Raw genomic sequence first — 27,073 nt, 5'->3', positions numbered from 1 at the left:
TAAGATCACTAACCATCCATGTTTCCTCCGAAGCACTAGGGAATTGTGCACCAATGTCACCATGGCAATTTTACTTAAACAAAAATGAGAAATCACAGAGGGCAAAGACATGAAGCAAACAATCACCGTTAAGTCAGAAGAGAAAAAGCGACTCATTCTGGAGGAAACGCAAAGGCTGTAGTAAAGTGATTTCTCATTTTCATCCATATAAGCAGCACACACTTACCTGTGTGCTTCCACAATGCCATTACTATAAAGCACTTTAATTACGATACAAAGGGTGGTGGTAACGATCAGTGATAATAGATCAGCCAATTTCTTATGTATATAAACAGAGTGAGTAAGAACACTTTTTATTAGTACATGGCTATACTCACAGAATTTGCAGGTATAATGTGGGGCTCCCATAAACACCACAAGAGTGCTCATGAGAAAAGCAACATAGCGGAAACACAGACCTGGGTCTTACTGTCCCCCACTTGTATGACAGACAAGTCACTTTACACCTTGAAACTTTTGGCCATTAATAAAATGGTGATATTTGTTTGTCTGACTTGGAATTGCTGTGATTATATGATTATATGAATTCATAAATACAAAACAGTACACGAGCAAAATACAATATAAACATGTAATCATAATTTATAAAGAGTGTATTTTAAATAAAAAAATTTTTAAAAAGTATTTATTAAGAAAACCAAAAAAACAGGCCGGGTATAGTGGCTCACGCCTCTAATCCCAGCACTGTGGGAGGCCAAGGCAGTAGGATCCCTTAAGCCCAGGAGTTTGAGATAAAGCAAGACCCCCACCTGTATTTCTAAAACAAAACAAAAAAACAACAAAAACACCCCAACTGCATTCCTGGGGTTAGATGAGGGCAACCTATACTGTGGACAATGAAAATATAAAATAAGCCCAAAATAAATGAACAAAGACATTTCAACTTCCCTACCTTTCCATTCTTTTCTTTTCACAGCCTTCAGTTTTCCTGGTAGCTTTAATATTCCCAGAGTAACAGACAAGACTGCTGCCTCTGGGCAATGGCACTGATGTCCCAGTCTCTTACCATTTACAGAAAGATTGTTTCACAAATCTGCTAGAGAGCCTGACTTAAGTCATCCTACAGCTGATGGTTATAGGAGAGTCGTTTGCTGGTTCTCATTTTATATAGAATGTTCAAATTGAACTTGAACGTTCAACTTACCAGATCTGCTTCTTTTAACGTTTCACATTTTAAAGGATGATACAATTATTCTCAATAATTCACTTCCTAAGGTTTGGAACCATCAAGCCTAAGAACGGGCTTTCAATTCCATTGTCTTCATTCTGATTAAAGATTGTGCTCATTATCTTAATTCCTTTGCTTGTACTCAGCTGACAGTCCATCTGTTAACCAAGCCTCAGGAGGCTAGCTATTATATTTCAATATATAAAATACCACCCCTTCCTTTAAATGGATTAGAGGCAGGTAATAAATGACGATGTACTTGTATGATTTGGAAGACAAAGGACCAGTGAAGTTATCAGTTAAAGGAACTTCCAAGGCTCCCAATTACCTTGCCTGATCAGAAAAAACTGACATTTCTATAACTTTTTTTTTTTTTTGAGACAAGGTCTCACTCTGTCACCCATGCTGGAGTGCAGTGGAGCAATCTTGGCTCAGTGCAACCTCCACCATCTGGGTTCGAGAGATTCTTGTGCTTCAGCCTCCCGAGTAGCTGGGATTACAGGTGCACATCACCATGCCCGGCTCAGTTTTTTGTATTTTTAGTAGAGACAGGGTTTCACCATGTTGGCCAGGCTGGTCTGAACTCCTGACCTCAAATGATCTGCCTGCCTTGGCCTCCCAAAGTGCTGGGATTACAGCCGTGAGCCACTGCGCCCAGCCCCTCTAATAACTTTTAAACGGTTACACTACTTTTAATTTAAAATTCTCTCTCAGGCTAAGCCTAAACAACTATGTGTACTTAAAAATCATGTCACATAAGTGCTAAATTTCAGATCTGAGGGACATATTTAAAATTTCCTCTAAATACAAATATATTTAACTGGAGCAGTTCTCAGGACAGCAAGATACCAAGAGCTGTCCTTTCTGCTCCTCCAGAAGGTCTATCTTCACTTGGAATCCATAAAGCCCCACAAGACACCACCGTACATGACCTACTTCCATTAGCTCTTTTCATCCTCCGGCACTCACACCCCTGTCTGAGATGAGGAAGGGTCTTGTGACTTCCTTAAGCCTCACAGAAAAGCGGCCAAACCGGGACCTGAACCAGGGTGTCGTGACTCAAGTCCAATCTTTTCTACCTAACAGATGATTATTTGTGGGTCCTTCTTAAACCCTTAGCGTTTTCTGCTAGAAAGAGTTCTATGTAAATTAGTCGTCTAAAATTTCATGGTCACTATTGAACAGATTAACAGCCAAATTGATTACACTGAAAAAAAACAAATTTGAGAGCAGCACCATATTTTAAAAGGGATGATGAATTAACATAACCTGCTGACACAATAAAGTATTTGCATATTACAAGTCTTTAAATCATACTTTATAAACTTAAAAACTTGTAAGGAGGACTACCTATTTATTTCTACAGAAATCCTTAAGATCTCCCTCTAAATTAGGTGCTTCACTAGTGAATTTCTTAATTTTTCTCATTAGGCTCTTTAGTATAATTATTCTCATACATTATCTATAATTTTTTAACTCAGTGGGAATCTCTATGAATAATTGGAACATCTTAACTTCACACTTTTGCTTTTAACAGATTCCAGTATTATCGGCAGTGCTTTAATGGAATTCTTGCATATGCGACGTTTCACTATTAACATTTATTTCAGAAGGAAAAATGGGAAATACTCGCATTAGCAAAGGCCTCAGGCAGGTCACCACAACACTCACCGTCCGAAGGCTTTTATGCCATTTAGAAATCAGGCCACTAGGTGGTGCAAGACCTAGCAGCAAGCGACATCACTGGATGTCGAGTACTTCCTAATGACAGTAACAGCCCCCCCCCCCCCCCCCCCGCCAAATTATCTAAATTTCACATTGGTGAAAATTCAGCTCTATGGTATGGAAAAATATGCAAAAACAAAAGCAACTAAATAAGTTGTAACCAAATAAATATGGCTCTTGGACAGGCATGGTGGCTTGCATCTGTAATCCCAGCACTTTGGGAGGCTGAGGCAGGAGGATCACTTGAGCCCAGGACTTTGAGACCAGCCTGGACAACATAGGGAGACACCCATGTCTATAAAAAACACAAAAATTAGCCAGGAATGGTGGCTCATGCCGGTAATCCCAGCACTTTGGGAGGTTGAGGCAGGAGGATCGCTTGAGCTCAGGAATTTGAGATCAACCTGGGTAACACAGGGCAACACTATCTCTACAAAAAACACAAAAATTGGCCAGGTTTGGTGGTGTACGCCTGTAATCCCAGCTACTCAGGAGGCTGAGGGTGCAGTGAACCGAGATGCCATCACTAGACTCCTCCAGCCTGGGTGACAGAGTGAGACCCCGTCTCAAAACAATACAACAACAACAACAAAGCCCCACACGCTAAAGTAGACAGAACAGTGTATGAGCTCCCAACCCCACACAGCCAGTTCATCAGGCATCACACCTCCCGGCCAGTCTCTGGAACTGATAGCCCCACTTCCTGCCCCTGTTCTCACCACACAAGGTCAGTATCCCTTATCTGAGTGAAATACTTGGGCCAGAAGTGTTTGGATTTGTATTTTTTCCCCCCAAATTTTGGAATATTTGCATTATACTTATCAGTAAGAGTCCTTAATCCAAAAACCTGAAATGGTCCAATCAGCATTTCCTTTGAGCTTCATGTTGGCACTCAGAAAGTTTTGAATTTTGGAACATTTTGGATTTTCAGATTATGGATGCTCAGAGTGTATTTGAAGCAAATCCCAGATGTTACTAACTCATTAATAATTATTTTAGTATGCTGTATGTGGATGTTTATAACAGTAATATTCTTATTAGCCCAAACATAGGAACAACCCAAATGTCCATCAACCAGTAAAGACCTTGTGGTATATCCATATAATGGAATATCATTTGGCCAGAAAAGGAATGAAGTCCTGATCCATACAACTACAAGTGAAGGAAGACCACGTAAAAGGCTCTGTCGTGCCAGCCACAGTGGCTCACGCCTGTAATCCCAGCACTTCAGGAGGCCAAGGCAGGCAGATCACCTGAGGTCGGGAGTTCGAGACCAGCCTGACCAACATGGAGAAACCCCATCTCTACTAAAAATACAAAAATTAGCTGGGCGTGGTGGCGCATTGTAATCCCAGCTACTCGGGAAGCTGGGGCAGGAGAATCACTTGAACCCGGGAGGTGGAGGTTGTGGTGAGCCGAGATTGCGCCACTGCACTCCAGCCTGGGCAACAAGAGTGAAACTCCATCTCAAAAAAAAAAAAGACTCTATCGATGTGAAGTGTCCACAGCAGGCCCATGCAGAGACAGAGTGGACTGGTGGCTGCCTGCGGGAGGTGGGCGAGCCTGCTAATGGGTGCACGGTTGCTCTGTAGACCGAGGAAAATGTGCTAACATTGGCTAGCGTGATGATGGCTGCACACCTCTACGAATATACTAAAAACCACTGAATCATGTACTAAAAAGGGCAGATTTTATGGTATGTGAGTTACATGTTGATAAAGCTGTTATTAAGAAAATCAGTTTGAATCTCTAATATAGACCTTTCTTTTTTCTTTTTTAAAAAGGATGTAAGTAACAAAAGTAACCAGATGGGTAATGAACACACCCCCTAGACAGTGCTGGAGCAGCTGAGGTGGCTCTGAGCGGGCAAGGAGTGAGGACTAAGCAAGGGGTCCTGCCGGGAAGCTGCTGAACGGCCACCCCCAGCACCGGGAAGAGCCAGACAAGCAGCAAGCCTGGGCCGCAGCCTCGAGAGCGGAGCTCCGCAGGAGGGGCTGCCGGGCAGGAACAGGCTTCATGCGTGGGAGCAGGAACTGCACTCAGCTCAGACGCCAGGGCTAAGGTGCTTTGGAGCTATATGCTCCGACGTCTAACTCACAGCCACAGTCATTCTAGCTAAAATGTGCGGAAGTCAAACGCTGTAACACAAATGGACTTCCACACACAAGGAGATGCTGCTACTTCCTATACAGGTACGTGAATCCTCCTCCTGACCCCTCACCTGCGCCTCTCCCAGGTCATTGTTCACCACAGTGAAGTTCAGCCCAAGCTCCTCCACATCGTCTTCGTAGCTCTTCAGAAAGAGCAAATTCTTATACACCTCAGGGTCTAGGGAGGCGAGGTGGTGAATGTCCACATCGGCACTGGTTCCAAGCAACTTGGAAAGAAAGAAGCCCGCAAAGGGCAGCTCCACCAGCATGTTCTCATAGAGAGCCTTCAAAAGAGAACAGTGACAACGTTAGCATCGAATATACAAGCCTTCTACAAACAAAGAGCCATATGCTCAACTTGATATTAAACCCAATCCTAAGAGAGCAGGTATTTTCTCCTCATAGTACCGAAGATGGAAGCTGATATTCAGTGGGCAGGTACCGTGCTCCAGGATCCCATGCAGGCATTCAATGCACGCACTAAGCATGCAGAGAACTCTGGAACAGACCACCTAGGAGCGAAATCGTGGAATTATGAAGAGACAGATCCTTCTTGTGAGACAGAAGCCAACAAATGCTCCTCCTCAACAGAAGGATGGTGAATCCTTCAGGAACTGCAGGTTTGTTAGTCTCCCGAGGTGGCTACGGCAAATGATCACACACCGCGAGACTGAAAACCACATGAACTCACGGCCTCGCAGCTCCACAGGCCACAGGTCCAAGATCCAGGGGAGGAGCCCTCACTGCGTCTCCAGCTCCTGGTGTCTCAGGGTAACCCTCGGTGGGCCTTGGCTTGTGGCTCCCTTACCCACTTTCCTGTCTCCTCTCACAGGTATCTTCCCTGTGTGCTCTCTGGGTCTGAATCTCTTCTTTCTCTTATCAAGACACTAGTGACTGGATTTTGGGACCCACTCTAATTTACTATGACCTCATCTTAACTTGAGGAGGGTTAAGATGAGATGACCTCACCTAAACTTTGCAAAGACCCTGTTTCCAAACAAGGCCGTGCCCACAGGATGGGGTATTAGGATTTGAGCACAGTTTTTGGGGTCCCAGTTCATAACCGCATATGCCACTCTGCCCTGCAGCACAAAAGCAGCCATGGACAATGTGTCAATGAGTGAGGGTGGCTATGTTCCAAATTTGGGTTTCATGTGATTTTCACATGTCAAGAAATATTACTTATGCTCTTTTTTTTTTTTGGAGACGGAGTCTTGCTCTGTTGCCCAGGCTGGAGTGCAGCCGCACGATCTCAGCTCACTGCAACCTCCGCCTCCCAGGTTCAAGCGATTCTCCTGCCTCAGCCTCCCCAGTAGCTGGGATTACAGGCATCCACCACCATGCCCAGCTAATTTTTGTATATTTAGTAGAGACGGGGTTTTGCCATATTGGCCAGGCTTTTCTCAAACTCCTGAGCTCAGGTGATCCACCCACTTCGGCCTCCCAGAGTGCTGGGATTATAGGTGTGAGCCATCCTGCCCGGCCAAAAGTTTTCTAATAAAGACAATAGAGACAACAGTTACTACTCCTTGAGCACTTACTAGGTACTAGGTGCCAGGCACTGTGCTAGACATGCAGTTAGACATTAATTATCTTGTTTCCATGTGGTCCATCTGGACAATTTTTTAACTTAAGGTAAAGGAATGGAAGTAAACAAGAAATCTCAATTTCCTCTACAAAAGCCATTCGTGTTAGAATATATCTAGTCAGGCCAGGTGCGGTGGCTCACGCCTGTAATCCCAACACTTTGGGAGGCTGAGGCGGCTGGATCACCTGAGGTCAGGAGTTCCAGACCAACCGACATGGTGAAACCCCGTCTCTACTAAATAAAAAAAAATTAGCTACGTGTGGTGGCATATGCCTATAATCCCAGCTACTTGGGAGGCTGAGGCAGGAGAATCGCTTGAACCCGGGAGGTGGAGGTTGCAGTGAGCCGAGATTGTGCCACTGCACTCCAGTCTGGGCAACAAGAGCAAAAACTCCGTCTCAAAAAAAGAGAAAACATCCAGTCTTCAGAGAGATGTGTATTTACAGTGATCCTATTTTCCCAGGTCAAACAGAAGTAGTCTAATTACCCCCAGAGGGTGTGGAGAACAGGTGGAGAACAGTTTTAGAGAAAGAAACCCTCTCAACGAGGCAGTCACGGGCCTTCCTACTGTCTGGAGGTGCAGCACTGGAATTTTTGCCCGAGAATGAGGGACGGCAGGAAGGACAGAGAGAGGGAAGGTGAAGGCTGGACTAACCATACCTTGCAAATGACTACTATGAGCTGTGCTGCAGGAGATGCTGTGATAGACCCAGACCCTCTTTATCCTACTGTTTTAAGATTCAAGGGCTATGGTGCTACCCAGGGAATACCAAAATCAAAACAAAACTTTATGGGGTAGTCATTCATCCATGAGACAGTCAACTCAGAAGTCACCCTTCCAACCTAGAGGCCATCACCCAACCGTATCATGCACTGTAAATATTAGAGAGATCTGTGTGAATTAATAACATGGGAGTAAGTAGCTTCCAGAGAGCCGGGACTGTGCTTCTGCAAGCTTCCAGCAAAGGAGAAACGTTTCAACTGTAAGCCACTGCTCCTGTGGGGAGTGAGTCCTTTGCTTAGTCATAGCTTCCAGCCAGTTACCGTATTTAGTAATAATCTACTTCATATGTGTAGTCTATAAAATGCGCATCCTTAAATAAGTATTCCAGAACTTACACACTCCAACAGGGCATGCTCAGACACCCCTTGAGATTCACATTTTAAGGACTCGTCCACTGATACGACTGGAGAAAATGAGAAAATAGCTGTTGAGGTTTTCCCAAAAGCAAACATCTAGAGTACCACTGGCTTTTTGTTTCAGAAAATGACAGACATTGTGAAGAACGCTGTTTTTTTTTTTTTTTTTTTTTTTTTTTGAGACGGAGTCTCCCTCTGTTGCCCAGGCTGGAGTGTGCAGTGGCACGATCTCGGCTCACTGCAGCCTCCGCCTCCCGAGTTCAAGCGATTCTCCTGTCTCAGTTTCCTGAGTAGCTGGGACTACAGGCGTGCACCACCAGGCCCAGCTAATTTTTGTATTTTTAGTAGAGATGGAGTTTCACCATATTGGCCAGGCTGGTCTCGAACTCCTGACTGAAGAATGCTGTTTTTTAAGGAGCTCAGGCGCATGTCTGATAACTAGAGCCGGCATAACATCCCCTCCAGGAAGACTGCGGCTGGCCTCTGCCAGGTAAACCAAAGTATTATGTCCTTGTGCTTTTATTTCTGATTTGAGGACTAATGATTACCCAATTAATTTTGAAAAGATAGCAAAAAAGGGTTTCTTAATGAGAGAATGAATAAAATGGCAACAGGCACATAGTCATCATCTCCTGATAATGCAAAGAAAAGTTGTGTTGAAAAGTCACAGTTTGTTTAAAGTTAAGGATGGTTAATACTATTAACCTGGAGCACTGATAAACGGCATCACTTTGAAATGAATGACGAGTTCAAAGCCAAGGGGAACATTCTGCATACAACTACATGATTGATTCCAGGTGCTGAAGAAAAGCCCTCATTTGTACAGTGGACTTTAAAAGTAAACTGGAAGTGTAAATCATTTGATGTTCAATATATAAGGTCACTGTTTGCCATTTCTGCATTAGTAACAATAAACCAGTGAAACTAGTTAAATATATCAGAACTACCTGAATTTTAAACAGAAATCCCACTGTGACTCATAAAATGTAAATGCATAGGTACCATTTTTTACATAAGGCAGGTTTAAACCTTCAGAGCATTTAATATACAAGCACTAATAAATGATGGCACTAAAAACTATGATTGCATCAGCTAAATGGATTATAAATTAAATTTCCATAATGTATGCAACTGAGATACAAATGTAAGCATAAATCAAGGTATTTTCTAAACACAGGTTAATTATACAACTTCAAAAACTGCCTATTTTTTATGCAAAATAATCCACTTAGCATTTTTCACACTGGCCTTCTCAGCCAGCTGTACCACGCTTGTTCCTAGAAGCATATCAATAACTACTTGTCATGAAAAAAATAGCAATAGGTATATGGAAAAGACCTGTAACGAATTTTTCAACTGTCTGTCTTTTATGAATGTTTATAGCTAGAAATTGTGCCAAAATGATTTGAAATAAAAAGGATTAATTATAGTAGAAGCCTTTTAATATAAGTGAGTGCAGTCGCGACGCAATTAATGCAAATTGTGGCTCTATCAGAATAAATGTGAACCACATCACAGACCATTTCTGTTTGCCGCCAAATAACTTCAGTAATTTACTACATTAAGAATCAATAAAAAAAAATAATGCTTTTCAAATGCATCTCTATCAATCTTCAGGCAGCTCTAAAGTGAACATTTATAACTTAATCTAAAAACTATATAAGCGATGAGGTCTTGCTTTAAAGCCATCCTAACTGAGCAAGCAGATAATTTTAATTATTTCATATCATATTAACCATATAATTTAAAAAACAAAAAAGAAACATAAAATAAGAATGTATACTAATAGCAACACGCTATTTAATAATTGTGCTTCAGAATTAGTAAGTTGGAATTGAAAAACAAAGTCCCTTCAGTCACTGGGACCACTAGGGGCTTGTGTAACTAACTCTAAACTCCTAGGGGGCAGGAGATATACCTCATCTTTGTTTCTTTTTTTTCGAGACGGAGTTTCGCTCTATCGCCCAGGCTGGAGCGCAATGAATGGCACGATCTCAGCTCACTGCAACCTCCGCCTCCTGGGTTCAAGCGATTCTCCTGCCTCAGCCTCGCGAGCAGCTGGGATTACAAGTGCGCATACCATGCCCAGCAAATTTTTGTATTTTTAGTAGAGACAGGGTTTCCCCACGTTGGCCAGGATTGTCTTGAACTCCTGACCTCAGGTGATCACCCGCCTCGGCCTCCCAAAGTGCTGGGATTACAGGTGTGAGCCACCGCGCCTGGCAACATACCTCATCTTTAATACAAGAGTCCAAATACAACATATGGTGCCCATTCATGTAACAAACATTTATTAAGTGCCAACTATATGTCAGGGACCACATTACATACTGGAATTCTGCATTCATGAATCTGTTTGCAAAAAAACCCTTTCATTCTTGTGTTAAGAGTTTTCGGATTGTGGGTTTCAGGTTATGTATACGTCAACACCCATTTCAAGTCCTAGATCTTCACAATCCTATTCCAGAGAGCTTTCTACACCATCAACTCCCGCAACACTTGGTCTACACAGCTACCCTGGCACTAAAAAATCCGTGTTGTCCCAGTGTCCCCTGCGCCTCACATGCAGGAACAGCAGCAGGAGGACACCAAGCTCCCTGGGAGGGGCCAGGCCGTGGGCCTCACTCTAATACTCCACTGGCAGGTGCCCTAAAGCCAATCTCTAAACGTGAGCTGAGGTGAACTCACTCCTCATTCAGCAGATGTCTACCACGGATAACTGAGCAGAGCCCACTAGCTGTTACTCAGAGACAAAGAGCAACTCTGCCTTGCAAATCCTGAACCACCACACCAGGACACGGGTGCTGCACTCTTACTTCTCTACAGAGGCTGCCCAAATCCCCAGCACGCAGAGCTGCCGAGGCCTCACAGTGCTCGTACCTTTTCTTCCTTGAGACCCTGGCACTCCATAAAGACAAGGAAAGCCTGCACAGATTGCCCTTCTCATCTCCAACTCTGCTTTCACTTCGGAAGCCCTGCAGGGCACAGAGGATGGGGGATGGGGACCGTGGAGGAGACGTGCACATCTCCTGTCCTATTTTCCTCATAGTGGCTTCCAGCGATCGAGCCACAATATGATACATTTTGAGCAGCTTGGAGTTGACTCTTCCTTTTTTTTTTGAGATGGAGTTTCCCTCTTTCACCCAGGCTGGAGAGCAGTGGCACAATCTTGGCTCACCATAATCTCTGCCTTCCGGTTTCAAGCGATTTTCCTACCTCAGCCTCCCAAGTAGCTGGAATTAGAGGCAACCACCACCACGCCCAGCTTATTTTTGTATTTTGAGTAGAGACGGGGTTTCACCATGTTGGTCAGGCTGGTCTAGAACTCCTGACCTCGTGATTCTCCCGCCTTGGCCTCCCAAAGTGCTGGGATTACAGGTTTGAGCCACCAGACCTGGCTCGACCCTTCCTTTTTTTCCTCGACTTCTAGTTCTATGGCTTCCAGGTTCAGGCTCCAAAACACAGAAACCCCTGACCCTGCTCACCAAAATATTTCTAGAAGATAAAAAACATCTTCATGAACAAGGAAGTTCGCTAAAGTAGCAAACCCATATTCCCACTTCCACTGACAAGAAGCAAACATCTGAGCATCTGAGGGCAGTTTTACACTCCTGCTTCTGAAAGACAGTAGGAATTTAAAAAAAAAAAAAAAAAAACTCAGGCTCAGTCTCAAGGTACCCCACATAACCAAGAACTATTTTCAACAATTAGAAGAAAACATCTTTCAAGTTTCAAAATTCTACTTTTGCCATATAGGAGAATAAAATATCAGACTAGAAATCTGTCGAGCCACCTCTTGAGAAATTTGAGGACACTGATGCCTTCGATGATAACAGATTTCGTTATCATCAGGTACTATGTTTCCCTAACAACAGCTCATGCTCTAATCGCTATACTCCTTCCAGCTTTAGAACGATAGCATCCATGAACTCCGATTGATACTGACTGCTGCTTTCTCTAACTTCTGTGACACTGGCTCTCTCGGTCACCACGTTACCTACCACACGATTCCTTTGTAACAGCTTTACTGGGATATCATCCACAAAACTTACATTCAAAGGTTTTATTATATTCATAAAGTTGTATGACCATCGCCACAATCAATTTCTGAAGATTTTCATTATTCTAAAAAGAAACTCCACATCCCTCAGCTGCCACTCCTGGTTCCTCCCAGCCCTGGCGATCACTCACCCACCTTCTGTCTCTAGATTTTCCTGTTTTGGACATTTCATATAAATGGAACCATGTCTTTGGTGATCTCTGCATCTGCTCTCACCGGGCAGAACATTCTCAAGGAACATCCATGTGTGCCATGTGTCAGTGCTTTACCCCTTTTTACAGCCCAGTAATATTCCACTGTATGGATGAACCGTATTCTGTTTACCCGTTTGTCAGCTGATGGGCCTTTGAGTCATTTCCATCTTTTAGCTATTATGAATAATGCTGTTGTGAGAATTTGTGTGCAAGTTTTTGGGTAAATATGTTTGCTGGGTCCAAAGGTAATTAACCTTTTGAGGAACTGCTAAACTTTTCCAAAGTGGCTGCACCATTTTACCTTCCCATTGGCAATGCATGCGGACTGATTCCTCCACATCCTCACCAACCCTGCGGTTCCTGGTTTGATTCCCGCCGTACTTGCGGGTGTGCGCGGCAGCCTGTGGCTATGCTTTGCCCTTCCTTGATGACTAGTGATGCTGGCCATCTTTGCACGAACCAATGGCCCATTTGCTTGCTGCCAGTCCCTGGAGAGATGTCCAATTGGATCCTTCGCCCATTTTTATCATGGAGTCCTTCATATATATGCCACAAGTATCTTCTCTTTCAGTGTGTTGTATTTTCAGTTTCTTGATGGTGTCTTTTGAAGCATAAACATTTTTAAGTCCAGTTCACTTTTCCTTTTGTTTTTTGTGCTCCTGGTCTCACAGCTAAGACGGGATTTTTTCCTGACTATGCTGCGACACTCAGCAGTCCATTTTCCCACATGCCCTGCAGCACTCTGTGATCCTCAGAGCACTCTGCATGAGTAGCTGTGGTCTCTTTTGCACCCTTGAACCACCGGGCACAGAAGGGAGGTAGGCCCCCTGTGCTCCTTACTGCCACTTCCAGACCATCCTTCCCTTCCCTCCCGCTAAAATCCCTGGCTTTCAATCTCATGCACTGGGCTTGCGCATCCATTACCTTTCCCAGGTTCAGTCACTGCCCCTTAATTCAAGATTTTAGCTCCTGAGAGTCCAACACACTCTGGTGATAATTTTTGGTGACATCTGTAGCACACAGTTGACTGTCATTCTACCATCCTGGCTGTCCCTCAACTCCACCTTAGCTACCAGTTCCTTCAGCTCTGTCCTCCAAGTGGCATTACTGGTAACTAAGCCCCTCTGATCTTAGCTCTAACCACCGCTACACTGACTCCCTGAAGGACCTCGACTCCACAGGTCTCCTCTCCTGTCCAGCTTCCCTTGCCCTCAAATCTCCATTCATGGATTAATTTCCTCTCTAAACAGCCTAGATTCAAAGGCAGGCTCTTGTAACCACTCTGAACTTGCAACCAATTCACCCTTTATTATAGTCACTTGGCAAAAAACCCCACCCCTGGTTAAATCTGACTCTACATCCTAGTCAGACCCACACAGCTGTTTACGGGTGTAGAAAAAGTAACCCACACGGCTGGTCTCACTTCACTTTATGATATTGACGTCAAGTGAGCCCTACACTAACTGGCAATCCTATTATATTTCCATTGTCCAGTAATTCTCAAATTTCAGCGTGCATCAGAGTCACACTTATTAATTTAAGCCTATTCACAGCTTGCTGGCCGGGTGCTATGGCTCACACCCATAATCCCAGCACTTTGGGAGGCTGAGGTGGGCGGATCACTTGAGGCCAGGAATTCGAGACCAGCCTGGCCAACATGGCGAAACCCCATCTCTACAAAAAATACAAAAATTAGCCGGGCCTGGTGGTGGGTGTCCGTAGTCCCAGTTACTTGGGAGGCTGAGGCACGAGAATTGCTTGAACCGGGAGGCAGAGGTTGCAGTGAGCCATGCCAAGAGCAAGACTCTGTCTCAAAAAACCCCAAAAAAACAAAAACCAAAACACACAGCTTGCTGAGCCCTAGCCCTAGAGTTCCAGATTCAGAAGGTCTGGGGTGGAGCCCAAGAATTTGCATTTCTAATAGATCCCCCGGTAATGCAGATGTGGCTGGTCTGGGAACACTGCTCTTCCCATCCTTGCCCTCTGCTGCATCACCCAGAAAGCAGCACCAGTGGGATGCAGTCAGAATGAGCTCCTGCTCCCCAGTTCATGCAGCTGCACCCAGTGTTCCTCTACCTCTTCTTGGACACGCAGCCTGTGGCGCCCCCTGCTTCAGCACCAGACCCCACACCCTCACTTTGCAGGGTGCGGTTCCTCTCTCCCTCAGCAATTCCACTGACTTATTTCCAGCAGCAAATACACATGCTGTTATTTCTCCCATCTTTAGAACACAGCTTTCCTAGCCCCATATCCCTTAAGCGGCTGCTCAAGTTTTCTTGATAACCAGTCCCCCAATTCTTCTCCGATCCTTCCTCTTGTAACTGCTCTGTAGTCTACTGCTGCAGAGTGCCCTAATCACAACCCTGTGGTTCCATCCATTTTTACCCAGTGAACACACTTATGGAAAAGCACTTAGTCCCCGCGCAGAAAATGCCTAGCACCTTGGAAGCCCCCTGCACCCCCTTCCAGTGTTACCCTCCCAGGAGCATCAGGATCCTGCCTTCCAAAAACTGCAAGGAGCTTTGCTTGTTTCTGAACTTCCATAAATGAAATCTGACAAAATGTACTTTTGTGTGTCTGGATTCTTCAACTCAATGTTAGGTCTGTGCCGTTCACTCATACCATTTTGAGTAGCTGTAGTCTGTTCAATCAGTAAGTCTTGTGAATATCCTACAATTTATTTATTATCATTATGCTTTCGAAGGACATTTTTGTAGTTTCCAGTTTAGGGGCTATACAGTGTTACCATAAACATTCTTTCACATGTATTCTAATGAATAGGTACACATTTCTCTTGTGATATGATGTGGATATTTTCAGCTTTAATATGATGCTTTAGGAAGATAATCCTGACATTCTTTTCAGCCCATCTGCTGAGGTTTTTGCCTTCACCACGCCACAGAAATCACTTGTCCAGAGTGCTAAATGACATGGCCACTTCTCAGTGCTAAACCTTACTTGGTCTAACAGTACCATCACACAATACCCACCTTTCTCTTCCTTTCAAACACTGTCTTTATTTGGCACCTGAAATCCCACTTTTCTGGTTTTCTCCCTTCCTTTCCAGCTTCATCTCCTGAACTTCTATTAGTCAATTCTCTACTCTCTGGACTCTAAACCTTGGAGAGCCCTGGGGCTCAGTTCTTCATCTCTTCTCTTCTCCAGTGACACCTACACCCTGGGTGATCTAATTCAGGCTCATGACCTTAAGGACCCTGGGAATGCTGATGGCTCAGCCCAGATACTGCCTCTAACTTGAGGCCCCTATCCTCAACTGCCCCTCACTAAGCCTCCATAAGAATGCCTCCCTCTCCACACCTGCTCCTGCCCGCACCTTCCCCAGCTTAGTCAGCATGACCTCCATCCTTCTAGTTCTCACAACAGAACCCAGGTGGTTCCCTTACCTTCTCCTGTCCTCGCACATCCCAACATCTCATTCATCAGCAAATCTCCTTGAATACGATGACTTCTTACCAGCACTACCACCGGGACATGGGCAGCAGCATCACTCCACCTGAACGATGTGCCACTCCATCCGGTCTCCCAGCTTGAGTGCTTGACCAATGCTAGCTGCTTACACCAAAGCCAAGGAGGCCCACGACAACATAGGCCGGATTCTGCTGCCCTCTGTTGATGACGCCAGGAGTCCCCACTGGCCTGTCTTACTCCAGAGCGTGACGTCCACCACTTTACTTACTGCCGCCTCTCAAAGCTGATTTTAAGTTTAGAAACAATAAAATTAACACCATATACCTTCATTTGGCTTTTATTTCATAAGGTTACATTTGCTAAATCTAAATCTAAATTAAATTGAATATTTAAATGTTTAAAAGGATTTACATGGGCCCTATTTTATTATTATTTTGAGACAGGGTCTCTGTCACCCAGGCTGGAGTGTGGTGGTGCCATCATGGCTCACTGCAGCCTCTACATTCCAGGCTCAAGCAATCCTCCCACCTCAGCCTCCCAAGTAGCTGGGACTACAGACACACACCACCATGCCTAGCTACCATTTTTTTTTTTTTTTTTTTTTTTTTTTAGTGGTAGAGACCAGGTCTCCCTATGTATGCCTATGCTGGTCTTGAACTCCTGGGCTTAAGTGTTCTTCCCACCTCGGCCTCCCAAAGTGCTGGGACTACAGGTATGAGCTACTGCACCCAACACTATTTTTTAGATTATTTGTTGTCTTTATTGCACAAATAAGAGCCAAAGATAAACAGCAGACTTTAAGTGGGGCCAGCAAGAGTGTGTGCTTCTAATCTTCATGGTGACAAATTAACATGGCCCAGAAAAAACAGAATGGTCTCAATACCATACTGATCCATTCTTCTCATGAATTTCAGATGTTTAACTATTGCTTGGGCGTGATGAGAAAAATAAAAAGGAAGGAATAACTCAGTAGTAAGCAAGACCTACTTAATCCAAGGGCAGAAAGAATTTACCTTGTGGTGCTAAACCTACAGTGAGAAATCTTTTCTTTTTTTTTGAGACAGAGTCTCGCTCTGTCGCCCAGGCTGGAGTGCAGTGGTGCAATCTCGGCTCACTGCAAGCTCCGCCTCCCGGGTTCACGCCATTCTCCTGCCTCAGCCTCCTGAGTAGCTGGGACTACAGGTGCCCGCCACCACGCCCGGCTAATTTTTTGTATTTTTAGTAGAGATGGGGTTTCACCGTGTTAGCCAGGATGGTCTCGATCTCCGGACCTAGTGATCCGCCCGCCTCGGCCTCCCAAAGTGTTGGGATTACAGGCATGAGCCACTGCACCCAGCCGAGAAATCTTATTTAGGTGCAGCAATCAACTGAATTCAGGAATACATCTCCCATTTTAACTGTAGAATCTAAACCACTTGTATTTCATGGTTAATTCTGAAGAAATAAACTTACATAGAAAACTGTCTTGCCAGGTGCGCTGGCTCACGCCTGTAATGCCAGCACTTTGGAAGGCTGAGATGGGCAGATCACCTGAGGTCAGGATTTCGAGACCAGCTTGGCCAACATGATGAAACCCCGTCTCTACTAAAAATACAAAAATTAGCCGGGCATGGTGGTGGATACCTGTAATCCCAGCTACTCGGGAGGCTGAGGCAGGAGAATCGCTTGAACCCGGGAGGTGGAGGTTGCAGTGAGCCAAGATCGCACCACTGCACTCCAGCCTGGGCAACAGAGTGAGACTCCATCTCAAAAAAAGAGAAAAAAAAAAGAGTTTAGGGTTCAAAACAAGGTATTATACAAGAGAAGCTCTGCCCCTTTAAGGACTAAGGCAACCAAAATGACTAGTATTCACCTCAATTTAGATGTTTAAAGCCTCAGCAAATTCAGTGAGCATTTTACAAAAGGATGCTAATGATGGAGAAAAAGAAACTTTCCAACTTTTGAAAATCTCAAGATAAACTGTTAAGTGCCAATATTACACTACAGAATACATTAAATGCACACTGAATCTACCACGATAAAAAATTATAAACCACGCCAAAGTTATACAATCTAATTGAAATTTTCAAATATATAACCAAGATCATATCAAATAATCTGATTTATAGGCATGCCATCCCAATTAAATCAATATCCTAAAGCAAGAAAAAAAGCCATTTTCAAATAGAATTCAAATATGATAAAGGATTAACCTCAATAAATATTCTGAACTTAATTGGCTTAAATGGACCTAGGTGCTTCTATCTGTAAAAAAAAGTTCAAGATGACATTACCACATCCTTGGGCTGTTTATTTATTCCCTGTCTGCAGCCTGATTTACAGGCGATAAAATGCAATCATGACCCACACCAGAAGCAAGAATCATTTGCTAATGGAACTTTTAATTGAGAAGTGACCAGTGACATGAGGTAATTCTTCCTCTGCAGGATCACTCTTGAAGACCTCTTTGCACTTTATCACAGTAAACAATCACTAACATATGCATTAAAGAAAATTTAAATACATTATGACCCAATAAATATCACAATCAATCAATATACAGTTTTCTTCTCTTGAAGATGTAATGTTCAGGTGCCACACTATCAGCTGCTGCTGTACTATGACACTTACTTAGATCTGAGCAATGTTTAGCACATTAGCACAAAGTTTAACTCTGTAATCAGATGGTCATCAGATATGTTTTGGAAGTTAGTAACCCCTTAGGAATTTCCACACAGAGAGTAATGTAAGGGAAGTCTTAAATATGTGAAACTAAGTTAACTACCATCCTCAAATTACTCTAGTTTTGTTATTGGTCTAAACTTTATTATTTTAAACAGCCTTAATAAGATAAAACTTACATAAACTTCATTTGTGGGAGAAAGGTTTAAAATCACAAATTCTCTTCCCTGGATCTTCTGTAAATATATACATATTCCAAAGTACAGAACTGTACAATGACATCATCTTCAGAATAATTTCAATTATAAGCAATATGTCAATAAACAGAGAAGAAATGAGTTTATCCTCACCAGACTTACATAACTATTAGCTTCTACATTAATCAAGACTGGATGATTTATACATTCAGGAAGAAAAAGTAATATATAATCTTAAGATTTAATTCATGCAGGTAAAATTATTGCTCTATCTTCTGTGACTGTACTGTGTAAAAACCACCAAGTTTAGAGTATTTCAGGTTAGTCTAGCAAAACACTCACCTTTATTTTCACATATATATTAAGTTAGAAGGTTCTTGGGCTCACTTTAACAGAAAGAACTAAGGGATTTCATTGTAAAGATTTTCTTTTCTTTTCTTTAATTTGAGACAGAGTTTTGCTCTTGTTGCCAGGCTGGAGTGCAATGGTAAGGCCTTGGCTCACCACAACCTCCGCCTCCAGGTTCAAGCAATTATCCTGCCTCAGCCTCTGGAGTAGCTGGGATTAAAGGCATGCGCCACCATGCCCAGCTAATTTTGTATTTTTAGTAGAGACGGGGTTTCTCCATGTTGGTCAGGCTGGTCTCGAGCTCCCGACCTCAGGTGATCCGCCTGCCTAGGCCTCCCAAAGTGCTGGGATTACAGGTGTGATCCACCATGCCTGGCCCATTGTAAAGATTTTCATACAATGAATTATGAAATGTACATCCTCCAGGGGAAGCTGAAACTGAGAAGTAGGCTGTGTGACCATCAACAAAGAGAGAGATGCTATCTGAAAACTGCCACCAAAGCCAACTCACAAATCAACATCAAATCAACACCTGAAATCTGCCACCTGAAATATGGTGAGCCTGAAGATGATGATATAACACATACCGTTACGGTAGTGAAGTCATGTTGGAGCCCTTTCTCAAACCTGAAGAGCACTTAAAATCACTGGGAGTCTGAACAAAGAAATAACTGGGGCTACAACAATGCATTTCAAAGAGACACAAATAAAGGGGAATTATTCTATATCCAGGATAGACTGATTCCTTCCCATTATCCCTACTTAACAAGGCTGCGGTTCTACTCCCATCTGCTATTAATAAATACACACACACCCCATACTGCAAAGCTACAGTAATCAAGACCATATTGCATAAGGGCAGACCCAGAGTGTTACGTGTACGGTCAACTAATTTTCAACAAGGGTGCCAAGAACATGAGGATGCCTAACTCATACAATCTACAAAAATTAACTCAAAAAGGATCAAAGACCAAAATGTAAGAGCTAAAACTACAACACTGTCAGAAGAACATACAGGTGTAAATCTTTGTGATTTTAGGTCAGGGAATGGATAAGACATCAAAAACAAGCAATAAAAGAAAAAAACACGTTAGACTTCAAAATTAAAAATGTTCGTTCTTCAAAGGAAATCATCATGAAAGTGAAGAGACAATCCAGAGAAGGAAGAAAATACTTGCAAATCATTTATCTGACAATGTTTCAGCTTCCTCAGAGAATATAAATTTCATAATTCATTGCATTGCAGGGACTTAATAATAAAAGACAATCCAATAAAAAAATACGCAATGGACTTGAATAGACATTTCTCAACAGAAGTCATGAAGCACATGAAAAGATGGTCAACATTATTAGTCACCAGGGAAATTAAAACCACAATGAGATACCAATTCCCACCCACTAGAACGGCTGTAATGAAAAAGACAACACTAAGTAAGTGCTGACAACGATGTGGAGTCACTGAAACCTTCACAAATTGTTGGCGGGATTGTAAAAGGTTGCAGACACTTTGACGTGGAGTACTGTATGACCTAACACTTCCATGTCTAGGTATATGCCCAAGAAAAACAAAAAACCTATGTCCAAATAACAGCTTGTATACAAATGTTTGCAGTAACATTATTCACAATAGCTAAAAGGTGGAAACAATGCAAATTCCCAATGCAAATGCACCACTGCACTCCAGCCTGGGATGAGTAAGTAAACAAAATGCGGTGACTGGGTGTGGTGGCTCACACCTGTAATTCTAGCCTTTTGAGAGGTTGAGGCAGGAGGATTGCTTGACGCCAGGAGTTCAAGACCAGCCTGGGCAACATGGCAAGACCCTGCCTCTACGATAAAATGAAATAATTAGGCAGGTGTGGTAGCAAGCAACGGTGGTCCCAGCTACTCGGGAGGCTGAAAGCAGGAGGCCTGCTTAAGCGCAGGACTGAGCCGTGTTTGTAGCAGTGCACTCCAGCCTAGGTGGCAGAGAAAGACCTGTTTCAAAATGAACAAAACAAACCCCAAAGTGTGGTATATCCATACAATGAAATAAGATTTGGCCCTTAAAATGAGTGAAGCTCTGACATACTAGGACATGAATAAAACCTGAAAACATGCTAAATCAAAGAAGCCAATCACAAAAGGTCACAAATTTATAGTTGATATAACAAATGATTCCACTTATATGAAATGTCTAGAAAAAAAAAAAATCCATACAGACTGAAAGTAGACTAGTGGTTGGCCAGGGCTAGGGGAGGAAGGGCAGGATAGGGAGTGACTACCTAGCGTTTCCTTTTTGGGATGATGACATTGCTTCCAAGTTTGATATTGGTGATGGTCACATAACACAGTGAATATATTAAAAACCACTGAACTGTACACTTTAAAAGGTTCAATTTTCCATAATGTGAGTTATATTTTAATAAAACTGTTATGTAAAAGAAGTCATAAAAGCACCACCTGTTTTGCAGGCACTGATTTTTCAATTAAGCTGCTTCTCAAAACAGGCGACTCCATGCACTATGCTTCTCGGAGAACAGAACCACCAATGAGACAAAGAAATTTTATTACAAAGTTGAAAATGATTATAGCTCTGATTCTTACAGAAATTAATCACAATAGCAACATTAATTTCTAATTTATTTAAGAATGCAAATAACAGGCCAGGTGCAGTGGCTCACGCTTGTAATCCCAGCACTTTGGTAGGACAAGGCAGGTGGACCACTTGAGGTCAGGAGTTAAAGACCATTCTGGACAACATGGTGGAAAACCCCATCTCTTCTAAAAATAGAAAAATTAGCTGGGCGTGGTGGTGCACACCTGTTGTTCAGGAGGCTGATGCAGGACAATCCCTTGAACCTGAGAGGTGGAGTTTGCAGTGAGCAGAGATGGCGCCACAGCACTCCAGCCTGGGCAACAGAGCAAGGAGAGACTCCGTCTCAAACAAACAAACAAACAAACTAATAACAATTCCTGAATACTCAACTTTATAAATGTCACCCTAACAGGTAGAGCTGTGTCCCCCCAAAAGACAAATTCAAATCCTAATCTGTGAATATAACCTTCTTTGGAAATGAGGTATTTGCAGATAACCAAATTAAGATGAAGTTACACTGGATCAGGGCAGGCCCCAATACAATGACAGGTGTCCTTATTAAAAAAAAAATAAGGCAATGTTGGACAGAGACACTCAGGGAGAAGTCCACAGAGGCAGAGATCAAAATGATGAATCTACAAGCCAAAAAAGGTCAAGGGCTACTGGCAAAACCAGAAGAATGGATTCTTCAAGAGCCTCTAAAAAGGAATCTATGCTGCTGCTGACACCCTGAGTTTGGACTTCCAGCCTCCAGAACTGTCAAATAATAAATTTCAGTTTTTCTAAGCCTCCCTCCCCCCCAAAGAGTGTGGTAATTTGTTGCGGCAGTCCTATTAAACTAATAGTCACTAGGCAGTAACTTACTGTCTTAGTCCGTTTTGACTGCTTATAACAGAAGACCTGAAACTGAGTAATTAATAAAAACTGAAATCCATTTCTTATAGCTGGAAGGCCAGGAGCCCATGGTCCAGAGGCAGCCCCTGGTGAGGTTTTCTCATTGGTGGGGACTCTGCAGAGTCCGGAGGCGGCACAGGGCATCACAAGGCTAGGGGCTCCCTCCTGTAAAAAGTCACCAGGGCCCTTCCCACAATAAACCACTCATCCATTCATGACGGCCGAGCTCACATGATCTAATCACCTCTTAAAGATTCCACCTCTCAGTACTGGCACACTGGGGATCAAGTTTCAACATCAGTTTGGAGGGGACATTCAAACCATAGCACCTACTTACAACCATACAAATTTGTTTCGTGCAGTGCTTTTGCAACATTTAGCATCCAAATTTAAAACAAACAGTATTTTATGGTAAACCTGGATAACAACCACACATAAACATAAAATGTCAACATCTTTTGGTCCGAGGTCTATTTTTATATGAAGGTTACTTTACCTTTCCAAGCATTCTGCCTAGGAAGTAGTAATGTCTGGCAAAAGAATCTCCCACAAGCATCTGAGCAGCCGGGTTGGGGTACAGAAGCCCTTCATTAGTAGTCTTAAAGAACCCCTGGTTGGGGTTAAATCCTGACTTCAGTAGTTCATTTAAAAACTCTCTGAAAATACCACCACCATCAATGCCAGCTTCATCCAGGCCATGGGCATTGAGCAAGTGCACACGGATCCGCTTTTTCAAATCAGGCTCTGTTCAAAAAAAATGGGAGGGTGAGGAGGAAAGATGTTATAAGCAAGCAATAACATCAACTAGCCTTACAGGAAGGCTTAGGGAAGGGGTGTGAGGATCTTAGGGACATTTTAACATAGGACTCAAAACAGCAATGATATTATCATTATTTTTTGAGACAGAGTCTTGCTCCGTCACCCAGGCTGGAGTGCAGTGGCACGATCTCGGCTCACTGCAACCTCCGCCTCCACAAACTCTCAGGGAATTGGTCCTCCAGAATCTACAGCAAGCTTGTCCTCAACCTGCAGCCCACAGGCCGATGTGGCTCGGGATGGCTTTGAATGCGGCCCAATACAAATACCTAAATTCTTAAAACATTAGGAATTTTTTTTTTTTTTTTGAGACGGGGTCTGCCTCTGTCATCCAGGCTGGAGTGCAGTGGTGCCATCTCAGCTCACTGCAACCTCCGCCTCCCGGGTTCAAGTGATTCTTCTGCCTCAGCCTCCCAAGTAGCTGAGACTACAGGCGTGTGCCACCACACCTGGCTAATTTTTCTATTTTTAGTAGAGATGGGGTTTCACCATATTGGCCAGGCTGGTCTCGAACTCCTGACCTCGTGATCTGCCCACCTTGGCTTCCCAAAGTGCTGGGATTACAGGCGTGAGCCACCGTGCCCGGCCTGTGATTTTTTTTTTTTTTTTCAAAAGCTTATCAGCTACTGTTAGTGTATTTTGTCTGTGGCCCAAGACAATTATTCCTCTTCCAATGTGGTTCAGGGAAGCCAAAGGATTGGACAACCCTGATCTACATGATCTTTTAAAAGCTGTATTTGGCTGAAAAGGGGGGAAAATTACTGGTTATATCATTTGCTACGAAGAGAAAATTAAGGCCAGGTGCAGTGGCTCATGTCTGTAATCCCAGCACTTTGGGACGCTGAGGTGGGCGGATCACCTTGAGGTCAGGAGTTCGAGACCAGCCTGGCCAACATGGTGAAACCCCATCCCTACTAAAAATATAAAAACTAGCCAGGCAAGGTGGCACATGTCTGTAATCCCAGCTACTTGGGTGGCTGAGGCCGGAGAATCACTTGAATCTGGGAGACAGAGGTTGCAGTAAGCCAAGATCGTGCCACTGCATCCCAACCTGCATGACAGTCTCAAAAAAAAAAAAATTAATTAAAACATTGCACAGAGGCTCACTTCTGTAATCCCAGCACTTTGGGAAGCCAAGGCAGAAGGACTGTCTGAGGCCAGGAGTCCAAGACCAGCCTGGGCAACACTAGCAAGACCCTGTCTCTACAAAATATAAGAAAAGCTGGGCATGGTGGTATGTGCCTGTAATTCCAGCTACTCAAGAGGATCACTTGAGCCCAGGAGTTTGAGGCTGCAGTGAGCTATGATTGCGCCACTGCACTCCAGCCTGGGTGAAAGTGAGACCCTCATCTCTAAAATAAAAAATTAAAAACCCCAAAAACAGGCCGGGTGCAGTGGCACATGCCTGTAATCCCAGCACTTTGGGAGGCCAAGGCAGGTGGGTCACCTGAGGTCAGGAGTTTGAGACCAGCCTGACTAACATGGTGAAACCCCGTCTCTACTAAATACAAAAAAAAATTAGCCGGGCGTGGTGGTGCATGCCTGTAATCCCAGCTACTCAGGAGGCTGAGGCAGGAGAATTGCTTGAACCCAGGAGGTGGAGGTTGCAGTGAGTCAAGATCGCGCCATTGCACTCCAGCCTGGGCAACAAGAGAGAAGTTCCATTTCAAAGAACAAACAAACAAAAACCCAAAACCAAAAAAAAAAAGGTGGACCAAGTTAAGATGTGCTCTGATAAACAGGCTGAATCAGAGAACAGCTTTGGGGAAGTAAGTGAAATGTCCTTTATCTTTCCCTAAGAATGTTCTACAGGTGCTTTGCAGAAAAGATAGGGGGAAGGAGAGGGGACGAGAGTTGGGGACAGGCTGCTGCATGAAGTCAGGGGAAAGCAACCGCACGTAGTGTACATTCGACACTTTCACAGGCCCCATGCGCTGCTGCCCTCTGTTGGCTTTGGTGCATAGTCACCCAAACATATCTGCCCTGGAGCATCTCAAGGGACACGTAACCTCTAGAAGCATTCTGGAAAAGGGGTTTAGCAGAATGTTTGATAGAGCCTCCATGCAATCTCCTCAAAACCCTGTCTATCCCTAGATTGCTATGTACACGTGTCAGTAATTTTGAAGTTACCGTACCTGGAGTGTAAATAGTCTATGATATGTGTCAAATAGGGCAAATACAATTTACTGGACTGACTGAGGCTTACAGCCACCACACAGAAATACCAAGTTCCCATTCACTGAGCAGTGGTCGCTGACTGAATGGACAAGATGGGGCCACTCTGCACAGCAGCAGGGATGCAGTGCTGCCCTGCCGTGCCCACCACCTCTGGGTCAGTGTCCGTGTCACCCCTGGGAATCAGGTAAACACATCTAAGCCATTTGGCTCCAGCTTGCTTTCCTGCTTCTGGAATAAATTTCCTCTGCTTCAGGAAGAAATGGTAATTCTGCCCATTAAATGAAATAAAATAAAAGTAACCAACCAACAAAAGCAGACAAGTGAGGCTCTCCAGAACTGATGACAGCAGAGTGCAGAGCCAGCTGTGCCTCACTCTCACCCAAGAGTCAATGACAGAGTGAGCTCCAGGCCCCGAGGGAACTGTGTTACCCACTTTACAATTCTTACAGCAATCCCATGAGGGAATGTGACGGTTTCTCCCAATATTCCACACTGCAACAAGGTAGTGCAGTGCAGGATGGGAGTGCGTGGGCATCCCTGTGAGACCCCAGCCCATCTTTGCTCTCTGAACACCAACTGCAGGAACAGCCATCAATCTCTGCATTCCACTCAGTCAACTTATGGGTAACAGGGGCTAACATGCCCACTTCAGAGAATCGTTCGGAGATAAGACAACGAGCATCGTAAAGCATGGATTCACTTCAATGACTAGATGACACGTGGAATAATCACATTAGTTGATTATATGTAAATTTTTAGTCAAAAATGCACCTCAAACCATTCTCTCACAAGTAAATTAATTATTCTGAGATGATATCTGACTTTACTAATTTGCCTAGCAAAACACCACATTTTAACACATGGCTTAATCATTCTTATAGTATTTGAGTTGAGAACATTTAAGCATTACAGTATAAACAATATGAGAAGATTCTTCCAAATCTTTTAACTTCAATGCAATTATTAGCATGCCCCTAGGGAGGTGGGTGTGATCAGTTTTTAAACAATTTTTAAAGCTTAAGGATTCATTAGGAAATTTGAGGCTTGTTATAATTGGACAGTAACATCAAAAAATCATCTACAGGGAGTAGTTTTTTCTTTTTTCTTTCTGAGACGAAGTCTCACTCTGTTGCCATGCTGGAGTGCAGTGGCGCGATCTTGGCTCACTGCAACCTCCGCCTCCCGGGTTCATGCCATTCTCCTGCCTCAGCCTCCTGAGTAGGTGGGACTACAGGTGCCTACCACCACGCCCAGCTATTTTTTTGTATTTTTAGTAGAGACAGGGTTGCACCATGCTGGCCAGGCTGGTCTCGATCTCCTGACCTTGTGATCTGCCTGCCTCGGCCTCCCAAAGTGCTGGGATTACAGGCGTGAGCCACTGCGCCCCGCCCAGGGAGTAGTTTTAAAGTTAATTTTAAATTGCTGGTAAGTAAGAAACACATTCTACTCTGGATGAAGAGCTTACAGCCCCCCACTTGCAAGTACCCCTGACCACAGCAACCGTGCCCTCGGGCTCCCCTCACCCACAAACTCAGCTCCTCCCCTACAGGTGCTGCTCCAGAACTGCCTCTTGGAAGGCCCTTCAACATTAAACATCTCACTCTTCTCTAAACACTACACGATCATTGGCAAACTCATTATTTTGTCACATCTATTTTTTTCCCCTGGGATTCAATCACAAATTGAACAAGCATCTACTGAGCATCAGCTGTGTACACCAAATAAACAATTCCATCCCAAGCTGTAAAGACCTCCAGGGTCAAGTGGGAGAGATGAACGTGAAATCTGCTAATAAAAATACAACGTAAGAACTATTAGAATTGATTTATAAGGTACTGTGGGACCCCAAAACATCTCTCAATTAGACGATTAGTTAGATTAGGAGTC

At 43.7% G+C, this 27,073-nt stretch overlaps 1 protein-coding gene across 5 annotated transcripts in view; it reads right to left on the bottom strand.

Moving 5' to 3' along the window:
• The window catches only part of UBE3C (ubiquitin protein ligase E3C), a 131,322-nt gene that overhangs the window by 15,784 nt on the left and 88,465 nt on the right, over positions 1 to 27,073 (bottom strand). For 4 of the 5 annotated variants that reach the window (XM_528010.9, XM_016958504.4, XM_054655421.2 and 1 more), the window contains 2 exons: positions 22,689 to 22,936; positions 5,175 to 5,387 (listed from right to left, as the gene is read on the bottom strand). In XM_528010.9, coding sequence (XP_528010.4) covers positions 5,175 to 5,387; positions 22,689 to 22,936 — 461 coding nt within the window. Of the gene's footprint in view, positions 1 to 5,174; positions 5,388 to 17,875; positions 21,612 to 22,688; positions 22,937 to 27,073 lie in introns of those variants that run through there. The other variant, XM_054655423.2, reaches the window with a different exon arrangement.

This window comes from Pan troglodytes, chromosome 6 (genome assembly GCF_028858775.2).
Source record: "Pan troglodytes isolate AG18354 chromosome 6, NHGRI_mPanTro3-v2.0_pri, whole genome shotgun sequence".
NCBI lineage: Eukaryota > Metazoa > Chordata > Mammalia > Primates > Hominidae > Pan > Pan troglodytes.
This window is presented reverse-complemented; position numbering and strand designations above follow the sequence as displayed.